General features: G+C 41.4%; 1 protein-coding gene across 1 annotated transcript in view; it reads right to left on the reverse strand.

The window, feature by feature from the left end:
* Nucleotides 1-15,853, reverse strand: part of DUSP3 (dual specificity phosphatase 3) — a 29,773-nt gene extending 13,920 nt beyond the window's left edge. Inside the window, exon 1 of the mRNA XM_063300866.1 lies at nucleotides 15,688-15,853. Within this exon, the coding sequence (XP_063156936.1) occupies nucleotides 15,688-15,809 (122 nt within the window). The 5' untranslated portion in view covers nucleotides 15,810-15,853. The remainder of the gene's footprint in view (nucleotides 1-15,687) is intronic.
* Between the last annotated feature and the right edge of the window lie 128 nt (nucleotides 15,854-15,981).

Raw genomic sequence — 15,981 nt, forward strand, 5'->3', positions numbered from 1 at the left:
TCTATCTTGAATCTTGACATCTCACCAATAACCACATCCAATTTGCCCTGGCTCATAGATCTTACATTCCAGGTTCCGATGGTGTGTTGATCCTTAGAACATCGGATTCGCCGTTCACCACCAGCACCGTCGGCCACTAGCCGTCCTTTCGGCTTTGAGCTAGCTGCGTCATCATGTCTGGAGCTAGTTGAACTCATCCTCTGTTCCTCCCCAGTAGCATTCTGACCATCTTCCGACCTGGGGGTCTCATCTTCTGATGGTATACCGACATATCTCTGGTTGTACTGATCCATTTAGTTTTCACGGCAAGAATACTGGGGTGGGTTGCCATTACCTTCCCCAGGGATTGCATTTAGTCTGACCTTTCTGTCATGACCTTCCCGTCTTGGGTGGCCGTTCACGGTTTAGCTCATGGCATCATTGAGGTGCTCAAGCTCCAGCACCACAACAAGGTAACGATCCTTCGCTGAAGTACATGACTCTAGGCTTGCTATAAGAAGGCCAGATAGAGAAGGAAGTTACTAATACCTCCTGCACAGCTAAGAAGGCAGAAAATCCTCTCTGCCACCACCACCTGCAATATTAAGTGCAGTTCCTAGCCAGGAAAAAGTTGCTCACTTTTGCTGCCAAAAGAAGTTGACGGGGATGGGAAAGAGAGAAGAAGCCTGCAGTGTTGACCTGAGGAACCACACTTAATCTATCAGCTAGCCCTTCTCTAGTTGGATGTATAGGGTTAAGCTGGTCTCCCCTGCCCACATATTATTTATTTTACCCGGGTGACTGGGGCCACAACCTCTGGCAGATATGCTGACATTCGATTCTTACGTTCCAGGAGGAACTTCTTCTCACACACACACAATTTCCTCTCCATCATTTTTTGGAGACAACTTTTGTCCAACTTTAATAGAGGTGGGGAGAGAATTAAATGCTTCCCAGATCTCTGCTTTCTAGGACCTCTTTGTATCCTAGAAGTAGAAGATGGCACCTGTTACCATTTAAAAGTCAGGACAGGAAGTGGGAAACAAAACATGAAGTTGTAACAATTGCACAACACATTGGACGTCAAGCTTTCTTCAACGTGAAACTGCTGTATTGACAGAACTACTTGCTCTCAAAGTGATGAAGTGGTTTTTTGGCCAAGAGTAGCTTGGATGCCTGGGAGAAGTGAGGAAAAAACAGAACAACATGACATCCTTTCTCACGGCACACACTACACAAAATTTAATTTTATTTATTAGTCTTCCCTGGGATCCTCTAACCAGATTTCTCAAAAGCACATCAAAATTATTACAAAATAAGAAAAAAATACAATGGTACTCCAAAACGTACCATGGCAGAGATAAAAGCAATAATTGATAATAAAGCTCCAGCAGCAAAAACTGGCTTAAAAACTAAAAAAAAAAACCTTCTTAAATTCTTAGGAAAGATTGTATAAGGCTGAAAAAAAATACACTGGGAGAATGAGAAGACTTTTTCTTAGTGCCAAAAATGATAAATATGCCAGTTAAGCCTTTTCAAAACACAACTGTAGATGAAACAACTGGCAAAACCTCATCTCTCCCTTTTCGCGCTGCTATATTTTGCATAAACACACACACTTTTGCTGTTGGTAGATCTACATCTTACATAATAAAATCCAAAGCAATGGATTCGTTCTGGATTGCTTTTTCAGATAGTACTAGACCAAGTTAAAGTTTGCCCAATACATAGTTTACAATTCAAACCAAGGCTTTAATGTCCAGATGTATAGACAAACCATAATCTAGAACTCAATTAATTCAATTAAGCATTCCCTAGAAGAGTAAATCCTATCTTTTGGGTTTAAGGATATAATGTTACAACTGCTTGTTTAAAATAAATGCCCTATTCTTCATTTTGAAAACCTCCACAGAGACTCATCATATTGTGACAAAAATAAATGCAGTAAAAAAATAATTCCACCAGTACTTAAAAAACAACAACAGTAATCTGCATGTATAGTTGCTTGTCTTATCCAACCACTATATAACTACTCAGAAGTCCCAATGAATTCACGGAGATTTGCCTGCAGATCACATCTTAGCAATGCAGTTTGCAGATAAAAGCTACTCATATGTCCCTTAAAGTAAATCCCATTTAAAAGAATGAATGATACTTCAAAACAAACACTGTACAGTATCAATCTTGGTAGCAGGCTTCACACCAGGCTCAGCAGTAAATTACAGGTGTCCAGACAGCACCCTTGGCAAAGTTCGGCAATAGACTTCATTCTCCTGCTCGTCTGAATTAACCAGATTCTTCCTGGCCTTTGCAGGTAGCTGAGATACATTTACAGAACACTTCTCTCTAGCACTAGAATCACTGATTCTCCACTTGCCTGCCTTAGCTTTTATGGACTCAGTCCTTGTTCTGGGTAAATAAATCTTTTACCTGGTGCTGAAAAAAAATGAAAGATCCCAGGGTCTGGGGACTAGGACAGGGAGCCTGATGAATTCCAAAGTTCATGATGGTGAATTGCTCTGTCTTACAATTCCCCGCACTGCAGCCATTCAACATTCTTGTCTTTACAGGTTTGGAAATGCAGAGCAATGGCTGGAACTGAAGCTTGACAATTCCAAAATCACACCAAGTCACAATTTACTTTCCATAACTATGTTTTAGCAGGATGATCCAACCAAGCCACTGCCCCAGCTTAAAGCCCTGATGGAGAGACTGGCAAAAGTAGCCTGCCCGTGAATGCTAAAGCTTATGATGATTAGTAACTCATAAGAAGGGGAATATGAGAGATGCCTCTGCCTGCTGCCTTTCCCCAAGAGAAGATGTAGATTCTTGCCTGCTCTAAATATGGACTTTGGCTTAGCAAGCCTGGTCAACGGTGGGTGTTGACGTGATGTGATTTCTGCCCAGTGCTCTTAGTGGGGTCATTGTGTTTATGTCATGGTTTTTGTGCTTGTACACTGCCCAGAGTCATCTGTGTGAGATGGGTGGCCATATAAAACATATAAATTAAACGAACAATTTACTCTGGAATAATTTACTCTGGCCCTCAAATCAATGCTACTCTCCATAGAAGACTACACCAGAAATAAGACTGACTCCCACAAGTTAAAATCACAGCAATCTTTTGATTTGTCTGGTTAGTGATTGACCGTTTTGCACAGAACAAGAAACAGCAAGATTACTGAATCAACCACAAAGGAATTTTTAGGAAATAAACATATTCGTAACAACATATACCAGATACTAAGATTGAAACAGAGCATTCTAAAATAGATTGAATTACAACTCCAGTTAACTCCACATCTGATAATGGCTGGCTGAGGCTGATAGAAACTAGAGTGCAACACAATCTGGACAACTACCTCTATGCTGAAAATAACTACATAAAAATAACTCAAATCCTTTACTGTATCTGTTCTCTGTCCCAAGCACAACCAGCTAAAGTGTTGGTGCCAAAACTCTTCAAAGGAGCTTAGACATTGGTGTATGTATTATATATTATGTTTTTATTTTGCTCTTCTTCAAAGAAACTCTGGGTAGCAGACATGATGATTTCCCCTTCTTCCACCACTGATTTTATTTCAAAATAACCCTATATGGTAGGTAAAGCTGTGACACAGTGACTTGGTCCAGATGGAGATTTGAACTCAGGCCTCTCAGGCCTAGTCTAGCAGCCTGATCAGACTGGGCTTCGGCCTGGAGGAACAGGATGCAGCAACTTTATTCAAGTAAGCCTGTGACAGGACAATGATTGTAAGAAAGCCATCTAGGCTCCTCTATTTAGACTGCCTTTGAATTCTTGTGCAGCTATGAATGTATTTTTTTAAAAAGATAAAAATTCACAAAACTTCGTAATGGCTAGTTAGTCACTATCAACAGAAGGAATGATAACCTCAGTCCTGGGCATAACCTCCATACTTGTCATAGTTCTCTTAATTATGCCGCTATCTGCATTACTGAAAACCTAGAAGTTAAAATTCAAGGATCCACTTAAACCTCAGAGCTATGTAGCTCTCAGAAACCACAACAGAGAGGGGAATCCTGTAGCCCTCTAAATATTGCCAAACCACAACTCCCAGCAACCGTCCACCTTTGGCCCCACTGGCCAGGCAGCAGGGAGTTGAGTTCAGCAATATCTGGTTTCCACCTAATCTCTGTAAGAAATCCAGGATCAAGTACATTTTGCTTTGGCCATTTCTCCTTACAGAGGGCTCCCCTATCTGGCATAAATTCATGAATATATATACATAATATAAACATTCATGTACATGAACATTTCAATAAATGATAGCCATATTTCATTAATCCCTATCATATGGAAATTAACATCTGGGCAAAAAGGTGGATTCTCTGTGTCTTTAGCTATAAGATTTATTGAATATTGGAATATATGGTCCCAACTACTCATGGTAGCTGATGTTATTAGGAACAATAATTATTTACTGACAATGGATTAGTTATGGATTATTGTTTGTTGTGAAATGCAAGCCAGGATTTCTGGCTTGTTTCTTTGAAGATAAAAATAAACCATAGATTCTGACTCTGGCTTATTAAAAAAGCAATGAGCTGGACTTCCTGGTTCACATCATAATAAACTAACCATAGATGGAGGCTTTCAGCCTTGTTATTCATGCTCCTGCCATGGAAAGTCAAATGGAAGATTTCTATGTCTGTAATCTGCAGAACAATTACTCCAGCCATCACAAATTGATCCCAGATCTTCTTTACTTTTATTTTCTGTCCCATGTGGCCCACTAGAACTGGGCTCCAAAATCCAGGTTACTATTAGGTAGCAGTAAAGAGTTAGTGTTTTCAGTGGAATCTAGTGGGACTTTTATTATAAAGGAACAAAGGCTTTAGCCTTAGGGTATACATTAAGCATAGCAGTAGTTCAGCCACAAGATGCAATAAAAAGAAATCTGTCTTACATCAGTATCTGCCAAATTAATTTTACTTTCTTATATATCCATCATATATGGAAAAAGACTTCAGCAAAGGATCGTTACCTTGTCGTGGTGCTGGAGCTTGAGCACCTCAATGATGCCATGAGCTAAACCGTCAAGGGCCACCCAAGACGGGAAGGTCATGACAGAGAGGTCAGACTAAATGCGATCCCTGGGGAAGGTAATGGCAACCCACCCCAGTATTCTTGCCGTGAAAACTCAATGGATCAGTACAACCAGAGATATGTCGGTATACCATCGGAAGATGAGACCCCCAGGTCGGAAGATGGTCAAAATGCTACTGGGGAGGAACAGAGGATGAGTTCAACTAGCCCCAGACGTGATGACACAGCTAGCTCAAAGCCGAAAGGACGGCTAGTGGCCGACGGTGCTGGTGGTGAACGGCGAATCCGATGTTCTAAGGATCAACACACCATTGGAAGCTGGAATGTAAGATCTATGAGCCAGGGCAAATTGGATGTGGTTATTGGTGAGATGTCAAGATTAAAGATAGACATCCTGGGCGTCAGTGAACTGAAATGGACTGGAATGGGCCACTTCACATCAAATGACCACCAGATCTACTACTGTGGACAAGAGGACCACAGAAGAAATGGAGTAGCCTTCATAATTAATAGTAAAGTGGCTAAAGCAGTGCTTGGATACAACCCAAAAAACGACAGAATGATCTCAATTCGAATTCAGGGCAAGCCATCTAACATCACAGTGATCCAAATATACGCCCCAACCACAAATGCTGAAGAAGCTGAAGTAGAGCAGTTCTATGAGGATCTGCAGCACTTACTGGACAACACGCCTAAAAGAGATGTTATTTTCATCACAGGAGACTGGAATGCTAAGGTGGGCAGTCAAATGACACCTGGAATTACAGGTAAGTATGGCCTGGGAGAACAAAATGAAGCAGGACATAGGCTGATAGAATTTTGCCAAGACAATTCGCTCTGCATAACAAACACTCTCTTCCAACAACCTAAGAGACGGCTTTATACATGGACTTCACCAGATGGACAACACCGAAATCAGATTGATTACATCCTTTGCAGCCAAAGGTGGCAGACATCTGTACAGTCGGTAAAAACAAGGCCTGGAGCTGACTGTAGTTCAGATCACGAACTTCTTCTTGCACAATTTAGGATCAGACTAAAGAAATTACGGAAGACCCACAGATCAGCTAGATATGAGCTCACTAATATTCCTAAGGAATATGCAGTGGAGGTGAAGAATAGATTTAAGGGACTGGACTTAGTAGATAGGGTCCCGGAAGAATTATGGACAGAAGTTGGCAGCATTGTTCAGGAGGCGGCAACAAAATACATCCCAAAGAAAGAGAAAACCAAGAAGGCAAAATGGCTGTCTGCTGAGACACTAGAAGTAGCCCAAGAAAGAAGGAAAGCAAAAGGCAACAGTGATAGGGAGAGATATGCCCAATTAAATGCAAAATTCCAGAGGTTAGCCAGAAGAGATAAGGAATTATTTTTAAACAAGCAATGCGCGGAAGTGGAAGAAGACAATCGAATAGGAAGGACAAGAGACCTCTTCCAGAAAATTAGAAACATTGGAGGTAAATTCCAGGCCAAAATGGGTATGATCAAAAACAAAGATGGCAAGGACCTAACAGAAGAAGAAGAGATCAAGAAAAGGTGGCAAGAATATACAGAAGACCTGTATAGGAAGGATAACAATATCGGGGATAGCTTTGACGGTGTGGTCAGTGAGCTAGAGCCAGACATCCTGAAGAGTGAGGTTGAGTGGGCCTTAAGAAGCATTGCTAATAACAAGGCAGCAGGAGATGACGGCATCCCAGCTGAACTGTTCAAAATCTTGCAAGATGATGCTGTCAAGGTAATGCATGCTATATGCCAGCAAATTTGGAAAACACAAGAATGGCCATCAGACTGGAAAAAATCAACTTATATCCCCATACCAAAAAAGGGAAACACTAAAGAATGTTCAAACTATCGAACAGTGGCACTCATTTCACATGCCAGTAAGGTAATGCTCAAGATCCTGCAAGGTAGACTTCAGCAATTCATGGAGCGAGAATTGCCAGATGTCCAAGCTGGGTTTAGAAAAGGCAGAGGAACTAGAGACCAAATTGCCAATATCCGCTGGATAATGGAAAAAGCCAGGGAGTTTCAGAAAAACATCTATTTCTGTTTTATTGACTATTCTAAAGCCTTTGACTGTGTGGACCATAACAAATTGTGGCAAGTTCTTAGCGGTATGGGGATACCAAGTCATCTTGTCTGCCTCCTGAAGAATCTGTATAACGACCAAGTAGCAACAGTAAGAACAGACCACGGAACAACTGACTGGTTTAAGATTGGGAAAGGAGTACGGCAGGGCTGTATACTCTCACCCTACCTATTCAACTTGTACGCAGAACACATCATGCGACAAGCTGGGCTTGAGGAATCCAAGGCTGGAGTTAAAATCTCTGGAAGAAACATTAACAATCTCAGATATGCAGATGATACCACTTTGACTGCTGAAAGCGAAGAGGAACTGAGGAGCCTTATGATGAAGGTGAAAGAAGAAAGTGCAAAAGCTGGCTTGCAGCTAAACCTCAAAAAAACCAAGATTATGGCAACCAGCTTGATTGATAACTGGCAAATAGAGGGAGAAAATGTAGAAGCAGTGAAAGACTTTGTATTCCTAGGTGCAAAGATTACTGCAGATGCTGACTGCAGTCAGGAAATCAGAAGACGCTTAATCCTTGGGAGAAGAGCAATGACAAATCTCGATAAAATAGTTAAGAGCAGAGACATCACACTGACAACAAAGGCCCGCATAGTTAAAGCAATGGTGTTCCCAGTAGTAACATATGGCTGCGAGAGCTGGACCATAAGGAAGGCTGAGCGAAGGAAGATCGATGCTTTTGAACTATGGTGTTGGAGGAAAATTCTGAGAGTGCCTTGGACTGCAAGAAGATCCAACCAGTCCATCCTCCATGAAATAAAGCCAGACTGCTCACTTGAGGGAATGATATTAAAGGCAAAACTGAAATACTTTGGCCACATAATGAGAAGACAGGACACCCTGGAGAAGATGCTGATGCTAGGGAGAGTGGAAGGCAAAAGGAAGAGGGGCCGACCAAGGGCAAGATGGATGGATGACATTCTAGAGGTGACGGACTCATCCCTGGGGGAGCTGGGGGTGTTGACGACCGACAGGAAGCTCTGGCATGGGCTGGTCCATGAAGTCACGAAGAGTCGGAAGCGACTAAACGAATAAACAACAACATGGAAAAAGAGGATGATTTTGCTGAAAAGAAACCCCTCTGCTGCCTTACATTTACAGAGTGATACTGCTTAAAAACTGTGCTTTACCAAACATTCCCACTTTCATGGGAAACAAAGGATGCTGCAAAAATGTGGCAAGAGTCACAACCTTAAATACTACTTATTTCAATTTTTTGTTTCATCTCATGGAAGAGGAAAGTGTGACATATGCAGGGAAAGAGGGCCATATCCAGAAGAAGGTCTAGATCTCCAAAATTAAATGTGATTTAGTCAGTTTTAATTTTAGCACCTCTTCAGATTGTTTACTTCTTTTTTGCAGGAACCACAATTCCCCTTTCTATGCTTCTAATTCAGTGAAGTTTCACTTTTCATGTTAAATGCATTAAAATTCCTAATTCACTGACTCCCTGCTCATCCAGCAATTCTGTATCAATCAACTTGTAAGCATTTATATTAATCAATTATCTTTTTCAGACAGCACCTCCAGTGACCTATTAAAATATATATATTTTCCCTTTTTTTACTCAAAGGGAGGCAGGTTATTGGGTGCTAGAGAAAAGTTCTGATGAATTCATGGTAACTTCATAGATACAGCCATGTGGTTTTTTAGTGCAGAACCAAAATAATTTCTGTCTTTTTGCAGGATGCTTCTTGACAGTCCAGCCCACAGTCCTGAGATCTGGTTGTTTCCCACCCAGGTACAAATCAGATCCAACTCTATGCAGCTTTTCATGATCAGCCACAGTCAATTAGGTGCTTCCACCTGCTGCAGCAGTCAGAGAAAAAAGGACTTGCAAAAGTCTACTGGAAGTGGTTTGCTGAATTTCCTGGAGTGAACTGGATGAGCAAGTTGCTAGCTACAAATGCCCCCAGTATATCATTACTGCAGTGATCACAGCAGCCTCAGAGTCACCCGTTGGGGGAGATGGGCGGTGATATAAATTTAAATAATAAAATAAACTGATCAAAGTCAAAGCTCATACATTATGTCAAAACACAGTAAAAGAATCGGTATCATAGCTTGGTGCAATAGCTTAATTTGTGCTAAATATTGATTGGGAAATTGCCTAAACTGACCAACTACAGGTAGTCCTCGCTTAACAACTGCAACTGGGACCAGAATGTCAGCCGCTAAGCGATGCAGTTGTTAAGTGAGGCATCATGTGACTAGACCTGATTTTACGACCATTTTACCATGGTTATTAAGCAAATCAATGGTTTCCTATTGATTTGGCTTGTCGGAAGCCAGCTGGGAAGGTTGCAAATCACGATCACATGACTGCAGGACGCTGCAACCAGTTGTAAATGTGAGCCAGTTGCCAAGCACCCAAATCACATGTGACCGTGGGGGTGGTGCAATAGTCGTAACTTCAAGGACGAATTGTAAGTAACCTTTTTAGCCCCATTGTATCTCCGAACCATCATTAAATGGTTGTTAAGTGAGGACTTGTAACTGGCTATTGTTCTGCCACAGATCTTTTGCACTGAAAAAACAAATGCTAAGCAAGGTAAATTATGAGAATAGGCAAGTAACTCTAAAATAATACAGGATCTGTATAAATTTGGAGAGTCAAATTATGATCCAGACATTGAGTCTTAATTTGTGTAAATCATTTCTTGGAATGTTGTCTGAACTGAAGCATGATCCTGTTGCCAGGACCAAAATAGTTGTAAATTAGGAGCCCTCTGAATATTAAAAAGTCACCATTCTTTCAGGCACTGCATCAGACTGAGTTTTCAAAATTAGGTGGGCTGAAACCCACTGATTTCAAAGTCTAGGCATTCTTAGCCTGCAAAAGGCACGCTACCTAAAAATAGAGGCAGGTCATAGCTGTGCTTGCAGGACTCAGTCATGGATAGCAGTGGCTATATCAGTATGCTGAGCCAGGGGTTCCGTAGTTTAACCTTCTACAATCCAAAATAAGTTAGTACAGATAGTCAGATTTTGTTGCCACAAGATATTTTGGTATACAATTCTCATAAATCTCAATCTGCATGGCTAACAATTGGGAATTATGGCAATTATTGCCTAAAACATCTGGTAAGCACTAGGGTTGTCCATATCTAAATTACTATGCACTGAAACCTAATTTACTATGTACAATATTTATTGTACAGCCAGAACTTAATTTACTAAATAAAATATTTATTCTTCAACCATATCATGAGAAATGTAGGCTTTTCCTTCTCACTGGTTTTGGCCCATGCCTTGATCAATCGCCTGGCACACAGAAATGTAGCAGCTACTGTTTCCCCATCACTTATTTACATGCCAAAAAGTATATTTGCTATTAAAGGCACATAACAGGGCTGATTTTAAAAAGCAATGTCAACTTTATATTCTAATTATCTACAGTCTTTAATTTCAAACAGGCTAATGCTGCAATCCTGACTATCACAGCAGGTATCATATAAACTTACTTTTGAACAATCATGTAGAGATCTGCCTTGGAAACAGCACCCTAAATTCTTGAGATAAAAGGCCATGCTTATCTTGACTGTTCAAGTACCTGCCCATATTTTTAGATAGTCTGCCTGAATTTCCTAATTTTAAAGCACTACAAATATGATATGGTCTATAATACAATAAATATTCTATTAAAAATGCTGTATTTAACAACTTAACTTTTTTGGACAGCTGATCTAGAACTAGGTTAGAACAGTACAGTGAAATCTGTGGTTATCAGTTCCCTACCAGTTTCAATGGCTGAGTCCAAACTACTTTTCAATAATCTCATATTATCTATGGATTCTTATAGAATGGAAAACAATAACATCTGTGCACAAAAGTAGTATATCAGTAGGCTTGGAGAGCCTCCATGTTTGCAAAGTACAACATTTCTTTAGGGGAAAAAACTTTGCATCAGTTTTCACAACCTGGCACTGTCCAGATAAGTTGGGACAGCAATTCCCAGAATGTCTAGCTTTTGGCCATATTGGCTAGGGAGTTGCTGTCCTAACACACCTGGACAATATCAGGTTGAGGGAGGTGGCTTAATGGTATAGGAAATTTCTCCAAAAAAATGTTCAGTGAGGACTGAGCATACTCAACCACACAAACTGACTGAGCATGCTCTGTGGCCTCAGAAATAAGACTGATTAGTAGCAAGGAAAATAGAAGAATCGTAGGTAGGGTGGAATGGAATTGAGCTGGGTAAGACTGGATGGCTGACATTAACAGCAGAGACCCCATAAAGATTCGTCCTTGTTGGCAGTCATAAACGTATCACAAATATCACCCACAGGGAAAATGGAGGACAATTTGATATTTATAGGAGACAGCTTTTTAAAAGCCAGATAAAATACAACCAAATTAGTAAAATCACAATATGTCAGCCATCTCACCCAGCAATGGTTTTTCACAGAGTAACCACAGTTCAGAGCTGCAGAAATCCCCAAATTCAGTTCCTGGCATTTTTACCTAGGTGGATGAGGTAGGGGATGATGGAAGGACAACAGCCAAGATTCTGGAGAGTTTAACCAAGAAAAGAAGCCTAAATGTTTGCATAAGTAAACTTTTGAACAGTGAACCTGTGCCATTTTAATTAAAGCAATATCAAGAATGTCACAACAGGTAGTAACACTTAGGCCATTCTCAGCTGACCTCAAGAAAGGTAACAAGAGCAGAACCTGGTTAATACTTAAAGAAGAGAACACCAGAAGCTATAGATTAGATGGGAAGTAAAAAGGGGGAAAAAAGCATTTTGAAGGAGGGCAAAGACAAATCATTTCCATACTGTTGCCACAGAAACTACACAGCTTTGTTCATATAATTACCAGGAGTCAAACTTAGTATCAAGGGAATCTTTACAGAGTTTCTCAAGTGGGGCAATAGGCCAAATTATCCAAAGAGTCCCTCTTTTGGGGGAGATGGGTGGTAATTAAATTTGACTAATAAATAAATAAATAAATGTTTCCATTGGCAGGCAGCTAAAACTTTGTGCTAAAAGCACATAAAAATTAAGGCTTCCCCACCTTTCTTCCTTTTTATTCCTTTGATCAAATATATGTGAATGAATGAATAACTTTACTGATTAGTCAAATGACCATATCAGAAAGTTGGGCATCAGCCACTATAAAATATAAAATGTGATACCATAAAACAGCTAAAAACAGCAAAATTAACTAGAATATACTATGGTGAGATAAAATACGGTAAGATAAAATAGAGATAAAATTGTAAGATAAAAATGCAGGATGTGATAAAACAACTGATAAAATACAGAAACAATGTGAGTTTAAATGTATTTGTCACCTTTACATGCTACCCCAATGCGTTCTATAAATTGCGTTCTCAGTTGGACAGCCCTAACTATAAACTTAACAGTTCTATTGACCACACACGTACTTGTGCCCTGGAGGAAGTAACGTAGTCTTTTGTTACGATCCCAGTATGTGGTTCTGTCAATCAGTGTCTGAAGGTACTGAGCCCTTGCTGGGGCATAGTTGGCAGTTAAATAGGACATGTGCAGTGTCTTCTACTTCGGGTGCTCCACAAACACGTGTCCTCTCAAGGTAAGGCACGTGGTGAAATCGTCCGTATTTGACCATAGAATCTAACTGCTCAAATCTTGCTCTATCCTATGGTATTGCGTCAGACCCATTGTCAGGTACTTTTCTATTTGAAAGGACAGTTTATTCTTGGCCAGCCATTTCGACGACCTATTGTGTGCAAGTGACTAGTATCAAGGGAATCTTTACCTTTTTGCTCAACACCTATAACTAGGCCTGGTCAACAGGGACATCAGCATGAGGTGGAGCAATTTGGAAGTGACAGAATAGCCTGCAACACTTTTTGTGGAAGCTGACACAGCATACTTTTTTTTTTTTTTTAATATGCAGCCATTTATAAAAAGTGGATGGCTGAAATACACTTTTTGCCACAAAAAGACAGCTGGCCTGCAAAAGAAGATAATGCTTTCTGTCTTGTCACTATATACAACTTCATGAAGAGGCTTATGTGTAACTCATAGGATAAGCAAACAAATGTTTTCCATATGGCAGACCCAGGATCAAGCTCCGTTGTTTAGAGACTGAAAGCTACTGTCAGCCAGAGAAGACGAAACCTGTCTAGATAGACCAATGGCAAGACTCCACACAAAGCATGCAAACTTTTTTAATGGTGGCGTTGGTTTTAGTTCAGTTTAATTTCTTTGTATGTTGTACTTCTTTTTATTACTATTGTTTTTCTTTTCTTTTTATGTTGTTATCTTGTTAGGATCTGTGTTCATTACATTACAACTTGTGTACTATTAACAACCACCACCACTCAGATAAACCAACCCAAGAGAAAGAAACACTGCGGGGCAGGAATGGATTAGGAAATTCTGAATACTCAGTCTGATGCAGTGCTTTGAAGGCAGCCTTCCCTAGGCAACATTTACATTAGCCTTGCTTGTATTGGCTAGGACTGAAGAGAAATGTAGTCCAAGAAATCTCGACAGCATCCTGCTGGGGGAAAGCTGCTTTAGAGCAAACAAAAAACAACAACCCTCAACTTAAAGAAAGGCAACATTGATTCCTCTGAGAGCCAAGCCTTAATGCAGGAGTAAAGAAACTGCATGGCTTTCTTGTGTTCCTGAGCTTCCAGCCATACCCTTGGCTATGCTTGTTGGACTGCTGGGAGTTGTAGTTCAACAAAATCTGGAAGGCTACAAGTCCTCCACCCAATATCTTAAATTAAAGAATTCCAAAGTTTCTTCTGAATTAGTTACAGAAAGATTGGGGTCTATCACTAACCTACTGTTTCAACGCATACCACAAAGGTTTCTCACAAACGTTATCCACAACTTCTATAGACTTGTACAAAGTTCATGGAACACAGAACAAGTAAAGTCAATTTAGCTCAATCCAGGTAACAATAATCAATTTACCCTGGCTAATTTAAAAAAACAACAACAACTAAATGAACTCAGATTGGGTTCATCCTTGGACAGAAGACCACTAGAAAATGCCAGGCCTACAGGCCAGCCTTGAGAAGAAAATTTTTTAAAAATCCCAAAATCTGGTCATAGCAAATCACTTCTGCAATGTTGCCATGAAAATTCTATGGATATGCCTATGTTCTCACAAGGAGTCCAACTCCACTCAGGGAGACCTTGCCTATTTAACATTCCTTTTGAATAAAATGCTATTTTAGATTTTGCAACCTGAGGAATAAATAACTCTGTTTTAAGCCATCCTGAGCTCAAGCAGAAGAAAACGCAAGTCCAATGGACAGGATTTAACTTTGCAGAAAATTAAATTAGGTAGTTAATTATCTGGTGTCTATCTCAAGGCTTGTGAACATGAGTTATGCATTTTAGATGAGATTTTTCTCTCCTGGCAGGAAACATACCTACATATATGACAGAAAATATTCCTCTATTTTCAGTCCAGTGAGTTCACCTACTTAAATAAGTAGAGGGGCACATGCCAGAATATAGAGGATGGTATTCACTCAGCATGGCATGACCAGAGCTGGTGGACAGAGCATATGGTTTGTTCCAGATATATTCACTGGTACCCAGGAGTATCCGTAAAAAGTCACAATGACATCGAAATGATGATTGTGTGAAAACATTATTACCAAATGCTGTAATTATGTATTGACGTAAGTACATAAGTATGACATCTGCATGATGATGTAACTATGTATGTTGCCATCTGGCTCTTTCTCATCCCCCCCATGGACTCCCATGCTGGCACTTCCAGCTAACTACTCAGTAAATAAGTGATGGAAAGGAGTTCAAAGAGCCATAGCCAGGGTCCTGGGTACTTGGACCCACAGCTTGATTCTGCATAAGGCCATTTCATATGTTGAGACCACAAAAGGGTTATACAGAACATCTTCCCACAACTTGGTACCCTCCAGCTGGCTGTTCTGAAGTTATAACCCAACCACTGCTAGAGGGTACCATGCTGGGGAAGAGTGACATGAAGTGAGTCAGAACCACACCAAATGTTGTGCTCAGCTCCTCCCTTCCCTGACCCAGTTTGTAGAGCACTGGGGACTGAGAGCAGCCATATAAACTGAATAAATAAATACACACAGCAAGGAATGTGTCTTGGGAACTCAGGAAGTGCTTAATCCAGGCTTCTACTGTCGTGTGTCCTCCAGATGGGCTAGACTACAGCTCCCATTATCCAGTCCAGTCTGGGCCCAGGATGATGGGAGCTGTCAGCCCTTCCACATATCTGGAGCACACTTGCTGGGAAGATTCGGTGGAGGAGGACTTAAATTTAGTCAAGGCTTAATTGAAGACGACTGGGGATTTCTAGCACTACTACTAGGCCAGCTCCCCGCGACCACGAAGAGGCGTCCCTTTTCACGCACGCTCTCCAGCAGAGAGCCAGCTTGCTCCTTTCTCGACCGACCGACCGACCGCCCGCCTTAGGAAGCCAGACTCCCCCACACCAGGCTGCCTCCTACCCACTCCGCTCTTCTGCCAGTTCTCAGGCCTACTACCTGCAGCCCGGTGGGGTATCCCCCCATGCACGGGGGCGGGGGGGGAGAAACTCACGCGTTGCCCACGTGGATGCGGGGCGCCACTTCGTTGCTGTGCGCGCTGGGGAGGCTGTAACAGCCGCTGCCGTTGGCCAGCAGGTCGTTGAGCTCTTCCACCGAAATCTGGAACTCTGACATGGCGCGCTCGCCCCGCCGATATGGGCAGGGCCGCCTCCCCGCTCCTTTCCCCGGGCCCTGCCTGATAGGAGGGGCCGCGATCAGCTGGTGTACGGCCGGCAACACCCAAACTGGCCAGGAGGGAACGGCGGGGAGCAAAGATCGTGCGTCTTAGAGGCGCGCCCGCAGCGCT

Source organism: Candoia aspera, chromosome 4 (assembly GCF_035149785.1).
Source record: "Candoia aspera isolate rCanAsp1 chromosome 4, rCanAsp1.hap2, whole genome shotgun sequence".
Lineage (NCBI taxonomy): Eukaryota > Metazoa > Chordata > Lepidosauria > Squamata > Boidae > Candoia > Candoia aspera.